At 38.0% G+C, this 19,750-nt stretch overlaps 1 protein-coding gene across 5 annotated transcripts in view; it reads left to right on the top strand.

Annotated features, from left to right (window-relative positions):
* sema5a (sema domain, seven thrombospondin repeats (type 1 and type 1-like), transmembrane domain (TM) and short cytoplasmic domain, (semaphorin) 5A) overlaps positions 1-19,750 on the top strand; it is a 327,060-nt gene that overhangs the window by 271,030 nt on the left and 36,280 nt on the right. For all 5 annotated transcript variants that reach the window (XR_009061597.1, XM_057823814.1, XM_057823813.1 and 2 more), the window contains one exon: positions 9,848-10,073. Coding sequence is in view for 4 of the 5 variants with exons in the window: in XM_057823814.1 (XP_057679797.1) it covers positions 9,848-10,073 (226 nt within the window). In the remaining variant the exon portion in view is untranslated. The remainder of the gene's footprint in view (positions 1-9,847; positions 10,074-19,750) is intronic.

Genomic DNA, 19,750 nt, shown 5'->3' with positions numbered 1-19,750 from the left:
TTTTTCACGTTTCAAAATGCATGCATGGTACGAAAAATAAAATAATTACCTCGAATCCTCGTACAAATCACTCCTGAGACAATCCTTCCTGTTTGTATGCGGTACAGCTTTCGTACTTTGTCAACCTAAATCCGGCGTTGGATCGCTGCATGTGTTGAATAACTGCAACCGACTGAAGCAGAGTGTAGGATGGCCCCCTACTTGAAGGCGTGGCGGCGCATGTGACCCGTCAATATCATTATGAAGTCATTGCCTTCAAGCAGACAGTGCGATAAGTGGAAAAACCACACCGTAGGTAGCACCCCCTCCCCACCCCCCCAAATAAATTTGGGGGGGTATTTTTTTATTGTTTTCAATGTATTTGTTCAGATTTAACATTGGATAAGATATACATATGGCATGTTTTTTCCACTTTTTTCCCCAAAGTATAATTTTTAAAAAAAACTTGAAAGCACTTGAAAGTTAAGTTTTTAAACGAGAATAAAGCAGAAAAATGGTTCCCTTTATTAAATGCTTCATTGAGTGACTCCTCTCAAATCTGCTCAAATTGCTCACTTACGCACAATGAGTTGCCACAGCAACTGTTTAACAAGTTCAACGATGATTGACGCATGCGGCGCTTTGAAGTATGCTTCTCTGCCCAGATCAAAGATTAAACATCTGTCAATCATCGTTAACTTTAATAAGCAACTCCAGTGCACTCACTGCATGACCCAACAAAGAGCAGGGAGAGGGAGGGAGACTACGAGATCGGCTCGGGATTTTTTGGGGAAAAAAAAAAATCTGCAATGGACTGAGGGCACGAAGTTTGAAGCGCAAAGTAGCGAGGGATCAGTGTAGGGCTGAAGCTATCGATTATTTTAGTAGTCGATTAATCGATGAACTAGTTAGTTCGAATAATCGCGTAATCGGATAAGGAACATGAAAAATTAAAATACCTAAGCTGAGCCTCAAACAGTACAATTTTTTTTTTAAATGATCTATGTACAACAAAAGAACAGTTGGCTAACATGCATAGCTAAGGTCCGCTAGCTTAAATGCTATAAAACGCTAACATTTTTTTTTTTAACAATAGCAAGGTTCAAACACATATTCACACATAAAACGGCTAAATACATCTATAAACGAAATTACGAATGCATTAAAAAACATAAGCTCAAACAAAAACTTATGTTGGTCTTAACAGGGAGCAGTTGGATTCAGCCATGTGAAATGAGGCAGACCAGAGGGCAGTGTATCCACTCTAATCAATAAAACTAAATGCAAACACTTTCAAAATACACTATTACAACACCACTTTAATTAAACGAATACTCGAAGCAATAGAATTTGAAATTTTTTTTTCGAAACGAATACTCGAGTTAATCGATTAATTGTTGCAGCACTAGATCAGTGTACATTAAAATTGAAGATAATGTCTTTACTCTTTTTTTTAATAATAAATATATAAGTAACATACATGAACAAAAATAAGTACAAACGACTTACATCATGCACAGTGAAATGGAATATATTCGGGCTGTCCCAAACGATTATTTTTCTCCCAATTAGTCTGTAGACTTTAACGATTTTTTTTTTGTTTTGTTTTTTTTTAACTAGCAATTAAATTTTTGTTGACGATTATTTATTCACAAAAACATTTTGGAACTCTTAAATTCTTAAAGTAAAGATAAACACATTGTATACATGTGTATGATTCAGCCTTTTGGTTGTCTGTTTGTCAACCACGTGTTTCTGATATTTGGTTTTCGGTTTAGACCAAAAATTTTGCTTACGGTGCGTACCTAAGATTATTTTTGGTAACGCTTTATAATAACTATCCGTTTTACTAGTTAATAGATCATTAGTAAACTGCTGATAAATGATTTATTGTCTATTTGTGAAGTATTTGTTAAAAGTTTGTTAAGCATTTACAGGGTGTTCCAATATGGTTGACCCCATTCTAAATGCCCATGCTAGTTGACGGATCTTAATAAAACTGTATACAGTTTATGTTGAAGGTCATAAGTTTATTGGTTAAATATACAAAGAAAAGTACAAATATTTGTTGGTTCTATGGCAGATTTTCATAAACATGCAACATGAGCTCTGCCTATAAAATGCCTTATCAAAATGCCTTTTAATTTGAAGTGAACAGCATTTCTTAACCTGAAAAGATAGAAATGCCAAACGTTACACACAAAAACTTGAAACGTTTCTACACAGTGTTTCAGGGGAAGAACACCCTGTAAATGCTTAACAAACTATTAACAAATCACAAATCAACAATAAATCATTTATCAACAGTTTGCTAATGATCTATTAACTAGTAAAACGGATAGTTATTATTAAGTGTTACCTTTTTTTTTTTTTTTTTTTTTTTTTTTTTTTACATGATTTAAACTTCACAACAACACCATCGAAGTCACACAGGGCTAAGTCTGTTTGACAAAGGGCACCGTGACCAGCACTGCTAATTAAACTGATGTGTTCTGGAGATGTGAGGAATGCTGCGTCGCCATGGACACCATGGTGTTAGATAAAGCCTCTGAAGAGCATTAGTCATTCTAATATTTCACATCTGGATTGGTTTCTTAAATGTCAGGGAGCTAGTGTGTGCGTCACGCGTACTGTACGTCCGTGGACACAGGCCCACCAATAAGAAGCGTAATTAGATTAATCATGGTGGGAGGTTCGAAAGGGGAGACTCGTTATTATTCACCTCCCACAGGCCGAGTGCAACTGAGTACCGCGTTCACAAACACATAATTATAAGTAATTGCATCAGATATAAATTCACCTGCCACAAAGTGAAGCTCTATGAACACCCACCTACACACATTTTTCTTGTTTTCAGCATGACCCCAATAAATTTCAGTAGAAAAAATTGTGATTTTTTTTTTTAGGACGCCTGATTTTGCTTTGCCGTCTAGCTTTAAATGTGTGTGCAGTCAGTGGGACCTCTTCATCAGGTATTCACTGAGTATCTCACTATAAACTATATACAAGCAGTAGTTAAGTCTTTTGAGCCATGAATGAGATTTAGTTCCAAGCCGTGTAATGATCTCCTTAGGCTTCTTGATTGACATGAATCCTTTGAGAACGCTGGGAAGGAAAGCATACCAGACACGTTTAATTAAATATTTACTGTTTGGCAACCATTAACAACTTACAAAACCCACAGATCACTTACCTTTGTCTGTCTTTTGTCCACACATTGGCCTTTTCTTGTTGCTTTAACCAAGAGTGAAGGTTGTGTCTGTGCATGCTGTTTTGTCTGATGATCAGAGACGTTGGCCGCAAGTGTGGAATGTTGTTAAATATTAATGTGGAACGGTGATTCAGCGCTAGATGGAAAGAGGAAGTGCACTGGACGAGACGCGCTCGTTCATCACGGACACTAACGGAATCTCAATCCCACCACTGTTTTTTTTTTTTTTTTCTTTACCTCTGCTCCGTGAGGAATGAGGAAGAGTGTGAAAATTGGAAAAGGCAAAGAAAGATGAGACCGATACATATGGGAAATAGAAGAACAAGAATTAGGGAAGGAATTATGAACTGTGAAAGACTCTCAAATGCAAAGTGTTTCAGACTCAAGACCAGTCTTTGCTTAAGACTTCATTTTGAAGTTGGTCGAGTGCAGTGTTCTTGGCAGCCCTTTTATTTATTTTTTTTAGTCTTAGTCTTTTGGACGAAAATACTTATTAGTAGGGCTGTCAAACGATTAAAATTTTTAATCGAGTTAATCACAGCTTATAAATGAATCGTAATTAATTGCAATTAATCGCAATTCAAACCCTCTATAAAATATGCCATATTTTTCTGTAAATTATTGTTGGAATGGAAAGATAAGACTGATATATACATTCAACATACTATACATAAGTACTGTATTTGTTTATTATAACAATAAATCCACAAGACGGCATTAACATTAACATTCTTTCTGTGAAAGGGATCCACGGTTAGAAAGACTTGTAATTCTTAAAAGATAAATGTAAGTACAACTAATAGTAATTTTGATAGTTTGTATATTGTGATTAAATATTGCTATCTAGTGTATTTGTTGAGCTAAACTTAATGTTTGAATAGAGTATTATTTTATACAGCTATTTTGATTGGGAATGCCAGATCTCTTTGCATTGAGCTTTTATTTTTGAGAGATAGGAACATTAGTTTTGTTGTGCTTTCACTAAATGATACTGTAGCGACTTAAATGTTCTTAACTGCCCAAATGCATAATGGGAATTTGAGCAACCATGAGTCACAGTGGTTGCTGCAAATGGTATATCTTCTCTGCGTTGAGTACAATACATGGTGTTAAAAAAAAGATCATCTCCGATTATTCTTCCCCATGTCGCTTGCCACAATAGTGACCGGGTCCGATCACGTCATTTTCATTGGATCGGAATCGTCAAAAAAATATCGGCAATGCCTTTTTTTTAATATATATTTTAACTCAATCATTTTCTAATTGTATTTAATGTTACAGACATAATATGTTACGGTCATCCAGAGTCTTTAGTTTAGGTTTAAGGTAGGGTTATCAAAAATATCCCGATAACGGCGGCAATTAATTTATTTTAAAATGTGTCACGTTAAAATAATTAACGCAATTAATGTATGCGCTGCACGACCGTCTCATTCATTGTCGCACTCAATCTGTAATGACGCCATTTTACCTATATAAAGAGATAAAAGGCAGCTCTAAATGAATAGAGTGAATTTTGGCAGCCTTTGGAGCCTTTCTTCAATTGGCTAAAGTCTTGAAATCCCTCTCCCTATGATTAGAAATATCATGGGAAGCAATGTGGGGAAGCAAGGTGGCAATTGATATTTGTCTTAACACCTTATTTCCCAAAGCAGAGAAGATATATCCATTGGTAGCACGATGCACAGTCATGGTTCCACTTCCCATCATGGTTCCACTTCCCATCATGCACTGGGCATGTCTGCAGTATCATTTACTGAAAGCTCAACAAATAAACTAGATATTATAATATTACATTATTTAGTCACAATATACCAAGTCACAAGTCTTTCTATCCGTGGATCCCTCTTACAGAAAGAATGTTAATAATGTAAATGCCATCTTGAGGATTTATTGTCATAATAAACAAATACAGTACTTATGTACTGTATGTTGAATGTATATATTCATCCGAGTTTTATTCATTTTTTCCTTAATGCATTGCCAAAATGTATATGATCGGGAAAAATTATCGGGAATGATTGGAATTGAATCGGGAGCAAAAAAAAAAAAAAAAAAAAAAGCAATCGGATCGGCAGATACTTAAACTAAACATGATCGGAAACACCCTAGTTATAACAGTTGTGGAAGAGGTTATTTTATTAAATAGCGCGGCTCCGATAAATGCCTGCGTTACCAATTCGCCCTTCTTGGTAATTGGCGGTGCTATGGACCGGCCAATCATGTTGGCTCGTTGTCGGTTGGCTCGGTTCGTCCGATTTCCTCCTAAGGAAGACGGCGGCGTAGATATAAACACCGAGAGGCGTTGGATGGCTTTTTGTGGGTACTTTTATGAACAAAACAAAAGCATGTGGGGGACGCAGCACTTGAGTCTGCGCTAACTGTGCACATTCTTTACTTTGTCACTCACTCGACCACTTTCTTCCTCACTGCTCAATCTGACAATGCCGGTCACATTGAAAATAACAGCGGCCCGCTTGGAGGGTGCCGGTAAACACCTGCGTCCATTCCACTTGCTTGTCTCTGCCCTTAGCTCTCAATATACTTCAAACAGCACCATTGAAGTCTGTTCGCGGCAATGCTTGAGTGGGTTGTTCCGCGCATGCATTAATTGCGTTAAATATTTTGACGTGATTAATTTAAAAAATTAATTACCGCCCGTTAACGCGTTAATTTTGACAGCTCTACTTATTAGTCTTCGATGGGGATGGGAAAATCTGATTCCAATTCCGAACCGGTTCCTAGTGTTTTGAGGCCTCGACGTCACAATGAAAAAGCCTTAACGATCCCTTTAATGATTCCTAAAGACGCATATTGCGTCGTGACGTGTCTTGTTGTCCAGACGCATCAGACTAGTATGGCGCCAAGAACCACTCGCTCCAAAGTTTGGCTAGACTTCACCAGGAAAGAGGGTGAAAATGAAAGGTTACGATGGTCTAGCACGAGCTTTGCAGCCGTGAACATAACAATGACAGCACGTAGGTTCAAACGCTCAAAAGTGTGTCTTCGCTTCACGAGGAAAAATTACAACAATGCGACTTGCAGTCATTGCAAGGTGGAGATAACTGTATTGGGAGGGAATACGACTGTACTGTCCTCACCGAGACACTAAGGCTCAGTCCTGGCTATACTGCTAGCTAAACTCCCAAATGACGATGCAGAAGACGTTGGTATAATTTGCTGACTTTATTCGACCATCGCTTGAAGAGTGAAACTAAAAATAGATATGAAACAAATCAATTTCGTCCCCAATAACAAACAGGTTCGCATCAACGTAAATCAGCGATGATTAGCTGCTAATACAGTAACAAACGGTTAGCATGCGTTCGCTAGGATTAGCACATCATTCAAACCACTACACAACTGGATTTAAGTGTCCGATCGCGATTGGAAACACACGACAACAACACAAAAGGTGATACATTCAGGCGTTGCCTCTCTAGATATTTTTCAAACATTAACAAAGAACGTAGGCTCGTGGCAGTGTTTCCCTCTCTCACTAACTCGCTCACTCGCTTGGATGTGGCACTTGTTCTTCGCGGGTAAGCGCGCTCTTCTTCACGTGACCGCGTTCTTCTTTGCGTGAGGAAGCGCAAGGGCGCCCCCACTTGAGCGTGAAAGCACCATAAAAACTAAAAGGCATGCATTTCAATGTAATGGTAAAATAATACACTTTAACACATGGCTCCCCAAACTACGGCCCGCCTCCACATTTGGTCCGGCCCCTTGAACAATACCAGAGAGCATTTTGATTTTTTTTTTTTTTCTCAATAGTATTATTTATTTCCTGGCCTTTTTCTGTGAAGAACTCAGAGTTATTTGGTTATTACCTATTTAATTAATAGTGTTATTTTTATTTATTATTATTATATTATTATTTTTATTTTATCTACTTTTGTTCCTTGAAGAATCCAGAAAGGGTTATTTGATTGTGGCTTTCTCAAAAACAATATTTTTTTCCTGCAATCGTCACACTTTTTCTATTACAAACTGACCTCGGCCCCTCATCAGAGAAGGGGAAAGTTATGTGGGCCTCACAGGAAAAAGTTTGGGGACCCTTGCTTTAACACATATTGCGAAAAGCGGGACAACGACCTATATGCCAATGTATACCAATGTTTTTTATTTTTATTAGAAAAATGGTTCAGTAAAATGTTACACATTCTTGTGCATTTGCCACTTATTGCCACAGTTAACATTGAGGCTTTGGGCCTCTTTAGACCTCAATGTGATTTTGTAAGGTTATGACTTCTGACAAAACCAAACTCGATGCCAATCAAAACGTTTATTCTTCTTTTTCCCCAAATTAGATAAGATAATCGATAAAGAATCGAATCGTTAAGCGATATCGATAATGGAATCGGAATCGTAAAAATCCTATCAATTCCCATCCCGAGTCTTCGACAAATTTTAGTCATTTCAAAATGTGTTCGTCTTCGTCTAGTACAGGGGTGTCCAAACTTTTTGCAAAGGGGGCCAGATTTGGTACGGTAAAAATGTGGGGGGGCCGACCTTGGCTGACGTCCTTTACGTTGAACAGTATATTCAAGCAAATTTTAATAAGCCATTCCGTGTGTCACATTTGCTTTTTTTTTTTTTTTTTTTATGAATAATTTCCACTATCTCGCAACTAGCCTTTGTGATGTTCTTTTTCGACTCTCAGGCGCTTGCGAAATACTGCTGCTGTAAAATTAAACTAGCTTCCAGTTGCTTAAATTTCTCACTACGTATCTTCACTGTAATCTTGTCGTAAATGTCAGCGTGTCTTGTTTGATAATGTCGCCTCACATTGAACTCTTTAAAAACAGCGACTGTCCCTTTGCAAATGAGGCAGACACAGTTGTTGCGTATTTTAGTAAAGAAATAGTCCAATTTCCACCTATCGTTGACGCGTCGGCCATCGCAGTTAACTTTCTTTTTTGTGTTGATTGTAGCCATTTTAGAACATTGGGAATAAAGGGTCACACGGGCTAATGTTGCTTAGAGTGCTGCTGCCTTTTAGTGGGTAAATGAGGAGCAGCATTTAGTGTGTAAGCTACTTCATATGCTGGTAGCAGTACTGCTGACCAATTTATTAAGTCTGTGTGCGGGCCAGACGTTATTGATTTTATGACAGAGGCTGGGGGCCGGATGACATTTGACCAAGGGCCACATTTGGCCCCCGGGCCGGACTTTAGACATGTCTGGTCTAGTAGAAATCTCGTGCAAATTTTGTGTAGTTCTATCGACAGTTACTCAAAATGTTTTCGTCTGTAAAATTCAAAAGTTTTAGCCCAAAAATAAATAAAGGTTTCCAACAGTTTCGAATGAACATACAGTAAACAGACGAACTGTAACGCGTGGCATACTGTTAGCATACTGATAGGTAGCCACTAGCCAGGCTATGTTGTTGACGGCGCGCGCACAGGCAGCATGGTAATACACGTGACCCATTTTTTTCCCCCTGATGATTAAACGTGAGATGTGATGTCACTCCCAAACTCAAGCGCAGTATTTTCTTTTCAAATGCTCTTCATACATGACTACAATATTTTTCATTCTACATACAGTATGAGGCAACAACAAAAAGTAACGCACGGGCACCGAGGAAACTAACTTTAATCAGATTACTGGCTTGGAAAAATGAACGCGTTAGATTGCTCGTTACTGAAAGAAAGTAATCAGATTACAGTACTGACAACACTGGTATTGGTTTTTTTTCTAAACTAAACCGCTAGAAATACTCGATGTAGTAGTATAATAATGCTGTGCAGACACATTTAATATTATTTATTTGACTGTTTTTTTTTTTGTTTGTTTCATGCAGACCTATATCTCATTTACTTGTGTAGGTTAGCCTCATGTCACCTGCCACACTATCTGCTGCTCTCTTATCTTATTTTTCAAGGTCTGGCAGTCACTCAAGGTATATTCGGGATTTCTAAACAAGTTTGCAAGGGGAAAATAGCAGTCAGTCTTCCGCTTGCGAGGGCATGGAACCGATTCGATTATCTCCTCGCTATAGTTATCATCACATATAGCACCACAAATGTTATTTTCTGACCACTCGTCGTAATGGAAGCCGGTGGAGGAAATTTAAAGCCATATATTCTCACAACTCTTCTGAATGTGACTCACATAGTGTGCCCCAGTGATGTGTTTTTCATATTTATTGCCAGTTGCAGACAGGAGAAAGCGCCTCATTTCCACCCCACGGTTTGCATCCTTGTCTTGTATCCCTTGCTTCTCCTTCCAGCCCACCTTTCCTTTCCACTTGCCTCTGAACTCCATCACTGACCTTTTCTGGCTACTTTGTTTGCGCCGTGCTCAGTGTAGCTGTCTAAAGGGAACGTATCCTCAGCTGGCCCGACCCAGCAAAGCGGATGTTACGGCGAGGAGGACTTGACATAAAACTTAACAGAACGGGAATTAAAGGATGAGTGCCAATGAAATATTTAAAGAGCTCTGTTTATTTCTACTACATCAAATAAGATGTTTCATATCACATTTGTCACTCTTGAGAATTTTAGGAGCTTTGTCTGGTGTTTTATTGAGCTCAAGAAGCACACTAATAACTTCTGTCGGAGCTTAATTGTCGCTTAAATGGCTTGCGATTATCTTCTGGCTGTAAATGTTTTTGTTTTTTTTTTCACATTTGTCGTCTTGTCTTGTTTGCAGGAGTACCAGCCATGCAATTCCCAGCCTTGTCCTGACCTGAAGAAAACCACACCTTGGACCCCGTGGACTCCGGTTAACATTTCTGACAACGGGGGCCACTACGAGCAGCGTTTCCGTTACACGTGCAAAGCTCGCATCCCGGATGCCAGTTTGCTGGAGGTAGGCAGGCAGAGGATTGAGATGCGCTACTGCTCCAGTGACGGCTCGACCGGCTGCTCCACTGATGGTGAGAATCCATTGTTGTCTTTGTTCGTTCAAACGCTTTTCCTCTCTTCTAAGGAAAACTCATTTCAGCTCTTGTCATTTATCAACTGACCAAAGCATCAGACATGTTAATTAACTTTCAATCCTAAAGCCAATCTTTAGATTATGACTAAATCAATCATTGCCAAGATACACAGTTTGCACTAAGGTATTGAGACTTACTACTTAATGAATTAATTAGAGGTTAGGCTGGACTTATTCATGTTTCTACATACTAATTATGTGCTTCCAACCACTGCCGTAATTCCGGTGTATGGCCCATACTAGACTACGCACAGGCTATTATCACCGACCGACCCTCCACTTTGCTTTGTCTTACTGTTGCCAGCACTCATTGCCTGGAAAATGGGATTCCCTATTCTCATCCCTAGTTGTGTCAAGGCATTACACATATTTTAAAAAATCTCCATATTTTTGTCACTAAAACCTCCTCACTCAATTCAAAGCATTCTGACTCAAATTGTTCCAGAAATTCTTTTTAATGGAGTGTTATATTTTTATTAGCTCAAAAGTTCAACATTCCTCCAAAACTCATGTTTTTGCTCAAAAAAGCCTCAGTCATTTGCACATTCAACCTAATACATTGACATTGCTCATTCGAATCGCATTGTCACTGATTAACATGACGAAATTCTGTATTGGCTTTAAACTCGGATCCACAAAAAATTCTGAGTGATGTTTTTTTTTTGTTTTTTTGTTTTTTTTGACCAAAAAATGAACAGGAAAAGTATGGAGGTAGATTTGTGTTTATATTATTCAATCCAAAAAAAAGTTGCTTCCATCAAAATATATATTTTCAATCAAAGAAAAAGTCAGTTCAATCAAAAAAATGTGTTTGAAAACAATTTTTCTTTGAAGTCTTTTTTTTTTTTTTTTTTTTTTAAGTTTTTTTTACTGAAACAACTTTTTTGATTGAAGTAATGTAGTTCTGCATTTGGACCACATTTTGGCTAGGACATTTGTGTCTTTATTATTCAATCAAAAAATAAGTTGCGTCAAACAAAAAAATATACAGTACTGTGCAAAACTTTTAGGCAGGACACCTGCCTAAAATTTTTGCACAGTACTGTATATATTATTTTTTAATTATTAAATTTATTAGGATCATGGAAGCTTCCACTTGGGGAAAATATATACGTACAGTATATCCTGTATATACATAATATAATAAAAATATACAGTACTGTGCAAAAGTTTTAGGCAGGTGTCCTGCCTAAAACATTTGCACAGTACTGTATATTTTTAAAAGAAAAATCACTTCAATCAAAAATTTTAAAAATTCAACCATAGAAAACAGTTTTTGAATGCGAAAAAAATATTTGACACTGAGAAATTGGCATTTGAACACTTAATTTTTCATTGAAACTGTTTTTTTTTTTTTTTTTTTTTTTTAATTGAAGCAAAGAAAAAAAAAATCATTATTTAGTAATCAGTATTAATCAGTATTTTTTATATTTGAAATATATTTTTTCTATTGAAGTGTCACTTTTTTGGAAAGCAAAAATTGTAAACTTGTTCTTTTTTTTTCTTTTTTTTTTTTTTTTTAAGTGGAAAAAGTTTTGAAGGCACTTTTTTTTTTTTTGGATTGAATCATTTTGACACAAAGATTGATGATTGAAGTGACTTTTTCTTTTACTAAAATATATATTTTGATTGAAGCAACTTTCTTTTTTAATGAAGCAACTGTTTTGTTTTGTTTTTTGATTGAATAATAAAGACACAAATCTACCTCCATAGGAAAGACAGAATTTCCCCCAAATATACACAAACTAACTTGAAATCAACAGGACAGTACACAGAAGTGCCCCAAAAGTTTTTGTGAATTGAGTGTTCTATTTTTATTAGACCAAAATTTCAACATTCCTCCCAAAGTTCATGTTTTTGCCCAAAAAGGCCCCATTTAGGCACATTCCACCTCACACACTGACATTACTCATTGAATTTGCATTGTCACTGATTATCATGAAGAGATTCTCTGTTCGGTTTAAACACGGACCCACAAAAAATTATCGTGGTGATCATTATTTTTTTCACCTAAAATTCAACAGGAAAAGACACAGAATTTCCCACAAATGAACACAAACTGACTTAAAATTAACAGTACATGACATGAAAAATTCTTGTGAATGCAGCACAGTATTATATTTTTATTAGACCAAAAATTAACGAATCCTCCAAAAACTTACATTTTTCACCCAAAAACAACCCCAGTCATTTTGGCACATTCAACCTAAAACATTGACATTGCTCATTCAATTTGCATTGTCACTGATTAACATCAATAAATTCTCAATTGGCTTGAAACTCCGAAGCCAAAAAAAATCTCTTGTGGGTGGTCTTTATTTTTTATTTATTTATTTTCTAGCCAAAATATAAAAAGGAAAATTACGTAATTTTTGGACGATAAGCTGCTATTTTTTTCCCCCTCATTTTGAATCATGCGGCTTATATATAGGAATGTCTCATTTGTGGATTTTTATAGGGTATGATCTTTTGGTGTAAATATCCATAATACAATGTGAAAACCTGCAGCTTATAGTCCAGTGTGGTTTATAGACCCTACTAACCAACGTCACAGAATGACGTGTCGCTGTATCCGGCCGCCATATTGTCCATCATTGTTTATCCGTATTCTCAATGGTTTCAATTTGTCGTGCAATTTATAGTGCAATTCATGGAAGCCCCGGTGCTTTCAGATGCTGTAAACTCATTGGATGCGTTGCATGAAAGGCGTTATGTGGAAAAGCTTCACTCTATCCATTCGCCAGATCCATATTTGATGCCTAAATCGGTATTTTTCGACCCGCTGTCTCCGCCCTCTCTGCCTGACATCTGCTACCCTGATATCTACAACTATCTTGTCCACACAAAATCAGCCTATTCTCACGAAAGTTTGAACAACTTTAAGAGCAGCACTCTAAGCAACATTACCCCGTGTGACCCTTTACCTCCATTTTTCTAAAATGGGGACAATCAATAAAAAAAAAAAAGTTGACTGCGATGGCTGACGCTTCAAGAATAGGTGGATATTGGACTATTTCTTTAAAAAAAACACGCAACAACTGTGTCTGCCTCATTTGCAAAGAGACAGTCACTGTTTTCAAAGAGTTCGATGTGACACGATAATGATATTACCGAACAAGACACGCTGACATGTACGACAACATTACAGGGAAGATACGCAGCGAGAAATTATAGCAACTTGAAGCTAATTTCACAGCAGCAGTATTTCGCAAGAGCCCGAGTGTCGAAAGAGAACACCACAAAGACGAGACTGTTGAAATTATGAATTAAAAAATTAATAAAGCAAATGTGACACACAGAAGGGCTTGCTAAAAATTTGTTTAAATATATTGTTCTATGTAAATCAGCCAAGGTAGCCCCCCGCATTTTTATCACACCAAATCTGGCCCCCTTTGCAAAAGGTTTGGACACACCTGTTTAACTGATGATCCTTAGACGAGGCCAGCTTCTTTCACTTGGTACCAGCTAAATATTATTCAAAAGTAATAAGCATCTTGAATTTGAAACTGGATGTTGTCGGCGATTAGCCTCGCAATGATCTTAATTGTGGTTGTCAGCCCAAAACCCTCTAAATATGTATTAAATGCATCATACCAGATATAAAATGGCTACTATATAATCTGTGGTAATCGTATGGAGCCCAGTTTTCTCGTCAAATTGCAGCAGTCCATCTCGCTCTCCTCTCCGGGTCTCTCGGAATACGGTAGAACTTCAAGTCTCTCCGTCTATCTTCTCTGTTGTTGCAACCAACCGCCACACACGCCTTCACCATTTTGATTATTAATGTTAACGAGCAGAAAAACACGCCATAATAGGAGGAATTTACGTAGCGGTAATGCGTCAACACGACGAGTTGACGGACAATATGGCGCGGAGGCGTGGTTGTGACGTCATGCGAGTAGGGTCTATATCTGAACAAATGCCGTTTTTGTGTCAAACTTGGTGGGTGGCGGCTTATAGTCAGGTGTGCCTTATGGTCCGAAAATTGCGGTACACAGAATTTCCCTTCAAATGAACACAAATTGACTTAAAATCAACAGGACATGACACAGAAATGCCTCAAAAATTCTTGTGAATGCAGTGTTCTATTTTATTAGCCCAAAAGTTCACATTTTTTCCCAAAAATAGCCTGTCATTTTGGCACATTCAACCTAACACGTTGACTTTGCTCATTCAATTTGCACTGTCACTGATTAACACAAAAAAATTTTCTTCTGGCATCAAATTCAGACCCACAAAAAAATTCTCTGGGCGATCATTATATTTTACTTAAAAAATGAACAGGAGAAGATGCAGAATTTCCCCTAAATGAACAAAAACTGTCTTTTGAAATTCTCGATTGGCTTTAAACTCGAACCCACAAAAAAAAAAAAAAAAAAAAAATCTCTTGGGTGGTCATTATTTTTTGGCCAAAAAAATCAACAGGAAAACGCACAGAATTTCCCCCAAATCAACAGAAACTGACCTAAAATCAACATGATATGACACGCAAATGCCCCCCAAATTCTTGTGAGTGCAGTGTTTTATTTTTATTAGCCTAAAACTTCCCGGTTCCTCCAAAAACTCACGTTGACATTTTGCATTGTCACTGATTAACATGAAAAAAAATTCTCTATTGGCTTGAAACTCAAACCCACAAAATAAAATCTCTCTTGGGTGGTTCCTATTTTTTAACCAAAAAAAATCAACAGGAAAAAACACAGAATTTCCCCCAAATCAACAGAAACTGACTTAAAATCAACAGAACATGACATAGAAATGCCCCAATATCAACAGGAAATAACCCCAAAATTCCTCAAAATCAAGTGACCCAATATACTAACCACAGCAAAGCTACCATCGCAATTTCTCCAGAAATTGCATTTTCTAGTTTTAGGTGAAATATTTAAGTTTTTATGAAATGTTTGTGGGGTTTTTTTCTTTTAAGATTCAGTGTGAAAACCCACAGTCTTTGAACATCATTGCCGTTATTCCCATCAGGCTATTCATAAACTAGACTTGGAAGCAAAAAGTACAAAGAGGCGGCTAATTGGCATGTTGTTAAGGATTAATATGAGTTGTGAAACATCACACTGCAGGAAAAAAAAAAGTTTTTCGTGTTGGTGGGGAAAACAAGGGCTTACGATAAAAGCCTGTTCCATTTAGAGTCTGGGTGGTCCCTCAAATGTCATGTATAGTTTGCTTATTCGAAATTGCAGTATCAATCTTATGCAATGTTGTCACAGGTACAAATTGTTTTGGTCCTACTTAGAAGGGCAACATTTAAATTCACCTTGGAGCACAAGCGGGAAACGTGGTGTTCGGGGTGGGGGTCAGTTTTGAAAGACTTGTTACAGACACCCAAGAGCTTTAATACATCTTGTTCCTCATGAACAGGAGGATATCTGAGTGTGTTTGTTTATATGTATTCCAATGTACTGTATGTCGGGGCGGAACAAATGTGAACAAGGCCTGGGTGCGGTGAGTATAGACGGGCCCCCCGAGGCGAACGTCCGGCAGGTGGGGGTCCTAGTGGATAATTATTTGCTGCCCCGCCACACTTTTTGCAGGCGGTGATTGTGGAAAATTTTCTGCAGGCAACAACCATTCGAGCAAAAGGGGGTGGGAGTGTATTAGCGATATTTTAACACTTAAAGGGCAGATGAAGAGTTCAATCCTTGAGCGTTTTTACTCGGTTAAATTGTATTGAATGTATTATTCGCTGTGTCAAAACTCGTATTACAAAAAAAAAAAAAAATTGAATCGACCGCATAGATTTTGGGTTACTGCCATAGTAACACCTTAGCAACATGAGACGCGCCTCGCTGCCGGCTGCTACCTGATGACATTATTACAGACGACCTATATATACACTGGGGCAAATAAGTATTTAGTCAAGTACTTGAAAATATTAGAGATGCCTGTAATTGTCAAAAAAGGTAAACCTCAACCATGAGAGACCGAATGTGGAAAAAAAACAACAACAGAAAATCACATTGTTTGATTTTTAAAGAATTTATTTTCAAATCATGGGGGAAAATAAGTATTTGATCATTACCAAAAGTTCATATCAATACTTTGTTATGTACCCTTTGTTGGCAATAACGGAGGCCAACTGTTTTCTGTAACTCTTCACAAGCTTTTCACACACTGTTGCTGGTATTTTGGCCCATTCCTCCATGCAGATCTCCTCTAGAGCAGTGATGTTTTGGGGCTGGTTTTGGGCAACACGGACTTTCAACTCCCTCCACAGATTTTCTATGGGGTTGAGATCTGGAGACTGACTAGGCCACTCCAGGACCTTGAAATGCTTCTTACGAAGCCACTCTTTTGTTGCCCTGGCTGTGTGTTTAGATTAATTGTCATGCTGAAAGACCCAGCCACGTCTCATCTTCAATGCCCTCGCTGATGGATGGAGATTTTCACTCAAAATCTCTCGATAAATGGCCCTATTCATTCATTCCTTTACAAGGATCAGTCGTCCTGGTCCCTTTGCAGAAAAACAGCCCCAAAGCATGATGTTTCCACGCCCATACTTCACAGTGGGTATGGTGTTCTTCGGATGCAATTCAGTATTCATTCTCCTCCAAACACGAGAACCTGTGTTTCTACCAAAAAGTTCTATTTTGGTTTCATCTGACTATAACACATTCTCCCAGTCCTCTTCTGCATCATCCAAACGCTCTCTAGCGAACCGCAGACGGGCCTGGACGTGTACTTTCTTCAGCAGGGGGACACGTCTGGCAGTGCAGGATTTGAGTCCCTAGCGGCGCATTGTGTTACTGATAGTAGCCTTTGTTACTGTGGTCCCAGCTCTCTGTAGGTCATTCACTAGGTCAGCCCGTGTGGTTCTGGGATTTTTGCTCCCCATTCTTGTAATCACTTTGACGCCCCGGGGTGAGATCTTGCATGGAGCCCCAGATCGAGGGAGATTATCAGTGGTCTTGTATGTCTACCATTTTCTAATAATCGCTCCCACAGTTGATTTCTTTACACCAAGCGTTTTACCTATTGCAGATTCAGTCTTCCCAGCCTGGTGCAGGTCTACAATTTTGTCTCTGGTGTCCTTTGACAGTTCTTTGGCCTTGGCCATAGTGTAGTTTGGAGTGTGACTGACTGAGGTTGTGGACAAGTGCCTTTTATAGCGATAATGATTTAGACTTCTTTGACAGCCAGAAATCTTGCTTGTTTGTAGGTGACCAAATACTTATTTTCCACTCTAATTTGGGAATAAATTCTTTAAAAAATCAAACAATGTGATTTTCTGTTTTTATTCCACATCCTGTCTCTCATGGTTGAGGTTTACCCATGTTGACAATCACAGGCCTCTCTAATCTTTTCAAGTAGAAGAACTTGCACAATTGGTTGTTGACCAAATACTTATTTGCCCCACCGTATAACAGAAGCATTTTGCTTTTGAAATTTGAAACAAGTATTTCCTCACATGATCCCTCACTGTTTAAATTCAACATGGAGTCGGTCCCTCGTGGGCCATAAACGAATAAAAGCTTTAGTCGTAAGTCATTCTTCGTGACCACAGGCCAGCCTGGAGTAAAAATGATGAGTATAAAAACTAATATGCTTGTCTGGTTCAATCAATAGGAAGAAAAAAAATATCGAGTCTCAGCGGTAGTTTAGCAGCAGTAACATTGGACTTAATGTGTTGGAATTAGACCTCATATAGTTTCGCTTCCCGATTGCATTTGCAGAGGCTGACATGGTGTGAGAGGGAGGAAAAAAACACTGCCATCTCTTTGGAAGCTGGCGAGTTTATTCTGTGGTCGACTGGCTTTAGTGAGCGATGGCTTCATTGTTTCCCCTGGAGAAAGTGTGGGATGTCAGCAGGCTTGATGCGTTTCACTTGAGCTGATGTGCTATCAGGGCCAGGACCTTCTTGTGGGCAACAGATTACTTTTCTACACAGCACAGACTTGGTGGAAGCACGCCAGTTCTGACGGATGATAACCGCCGCACTATCATTATTGTCTCTGCTTTGTTTTCTCTCTCTGCTCAGCCAGCGCGCTTCGTTTTATACGCCTGACTCACTTTTATCAAGAGAGAAACGCAACGGGCTTAGCCTCGGAGTGCGCACAGTTTATTTTAAGTTCTTTATCATAGGTCTTCTCTACGGGGACCTTTTTAACGTGCTGCAAAATGAGATAAATCGGGGGAATGTACATTCTGCTGACTAGAACTCCTCTATTTAAATTGTCAACCCATTGTCAGTTCGTATTACTTATTTAAGTTGCCTTGATATTGCCTTTATATTTCAGAGGAAAAAAATGTTCATAATGGTCTGGTTGGGTCCGTTTTTTTCAGGACACCATAATCTTCCATGTCCAAACAGTTGTTTTCTTCACCGACCAATTATTATCAATGTTTTGGACACAAAAAGACAAAAAAATCCCCCAAATTTTTGTTTGTAATATTGTAATTGTCTGTTCCAAGGCTACACTCGCAAAAATAGTTTGAAGAAATACTCGGGAATTTTATTTTGTATTGGCATTTAATGCTCTTTTAAAAGTGCAATCTTAGCAAACCTTTGTTTTATATCCCCTAAGCATTAAACGTTCCTATTACGATTCCTCGGTTATTTGAACTAACTACTTGATGGAATAATTGACTACTACAGTAATCGATAGCTGCAGCCCTACTCCAGTCATTTTTTGTCTTTATGGTCCCATACCCAGTACCTGATTATATCTCACAGTATCTTATTTTTTACTTTACTATATTAATATGATGTGTCCTGTCCTCACTAATTTTGAAGTTGTTCAGTTTTACAGACAGCAAACAAGGCAATTGTGCTTTTTGAAGCTTTTTACTTCACTTTTGACAATTTGTAAACTGTAACATACATTTGTACACTTATGTTCAAAACGGCACGCATTTTAACAATAAAACACTTGACACCAAACAATTGGTGTTCAAACGTCCATCTAGTCTGATCAATATGTAAATTTAGTAGTTTAAATTATCCTAATTTGCCTAACAAAAGTCCACTAGCTTAAATGCTATGAATGCTAACGTATATACAATTCTCGTAGCAAATTGCGTACAGCAGGGCCGAGAACGCAAAGTGGTATTTCGTATATGGCAAAATGTCTTTTGGCATGTGGCATTTTTTTGGTATGTGGCTAAATGGATTTTGGTGTATGGAATTTTTATTTAGTATGCAGCATTTTTTTTTGGTATGTGGCAAAGTGTTTTTTGGTATGTGGCAGAAAGGAATGTGGTATGTGGCATTTTTGGGGGGTATCTGGCAAAATGGAGTTTGGTATGTGGCATTTTTGTGTTTTGTGGCAAAATGGATTTTGGTATATGGCGTTTTTATACGGTATGTAGCAATTTTGGGGGGTATCTGCCAAAATGGATTTTGGTATGTGGCAGTCTTTTGGAGTATCCGGCAAAATTGATTTTGGTATATGGCATTTTTATTTGGTATGTGGTAGAATGGGTTACGGTATGTAGCATTTTTTTGGAATCTGGCAAAATGGATTTTGGTATATGGCATTTTTAGATTTTTGGGGGGATGTGGCAAAATTGATTTTTGTATAAGGTATTTTTATTTTGGTGTGGCAAAATGGATTTTGGTATGTGGCAATTTTTGGGGGTATCTGGCAAAATGGATTTTGG

Source organism: Corythoichthys intestinalis, chromosome 20 (assembly GCF_030265065.1).
Source record: "Corythoichthys intestinalis isolate RoL2023-P3 chromosome 20, ASM3026506v1, whole genome shotgun sequence".
NCBI lineage: Eukaryota > Metazoa > Chordata > Actinopteri > Syngnathiformes > Syngnathidae > Corythoichthys > Corythoichthys intestinalis.
The sequence above is the reverse complement of the archived record's forward strand: the minus strand, read 5'-3'. Positions and strand labels throughout refer to the sequence as shown.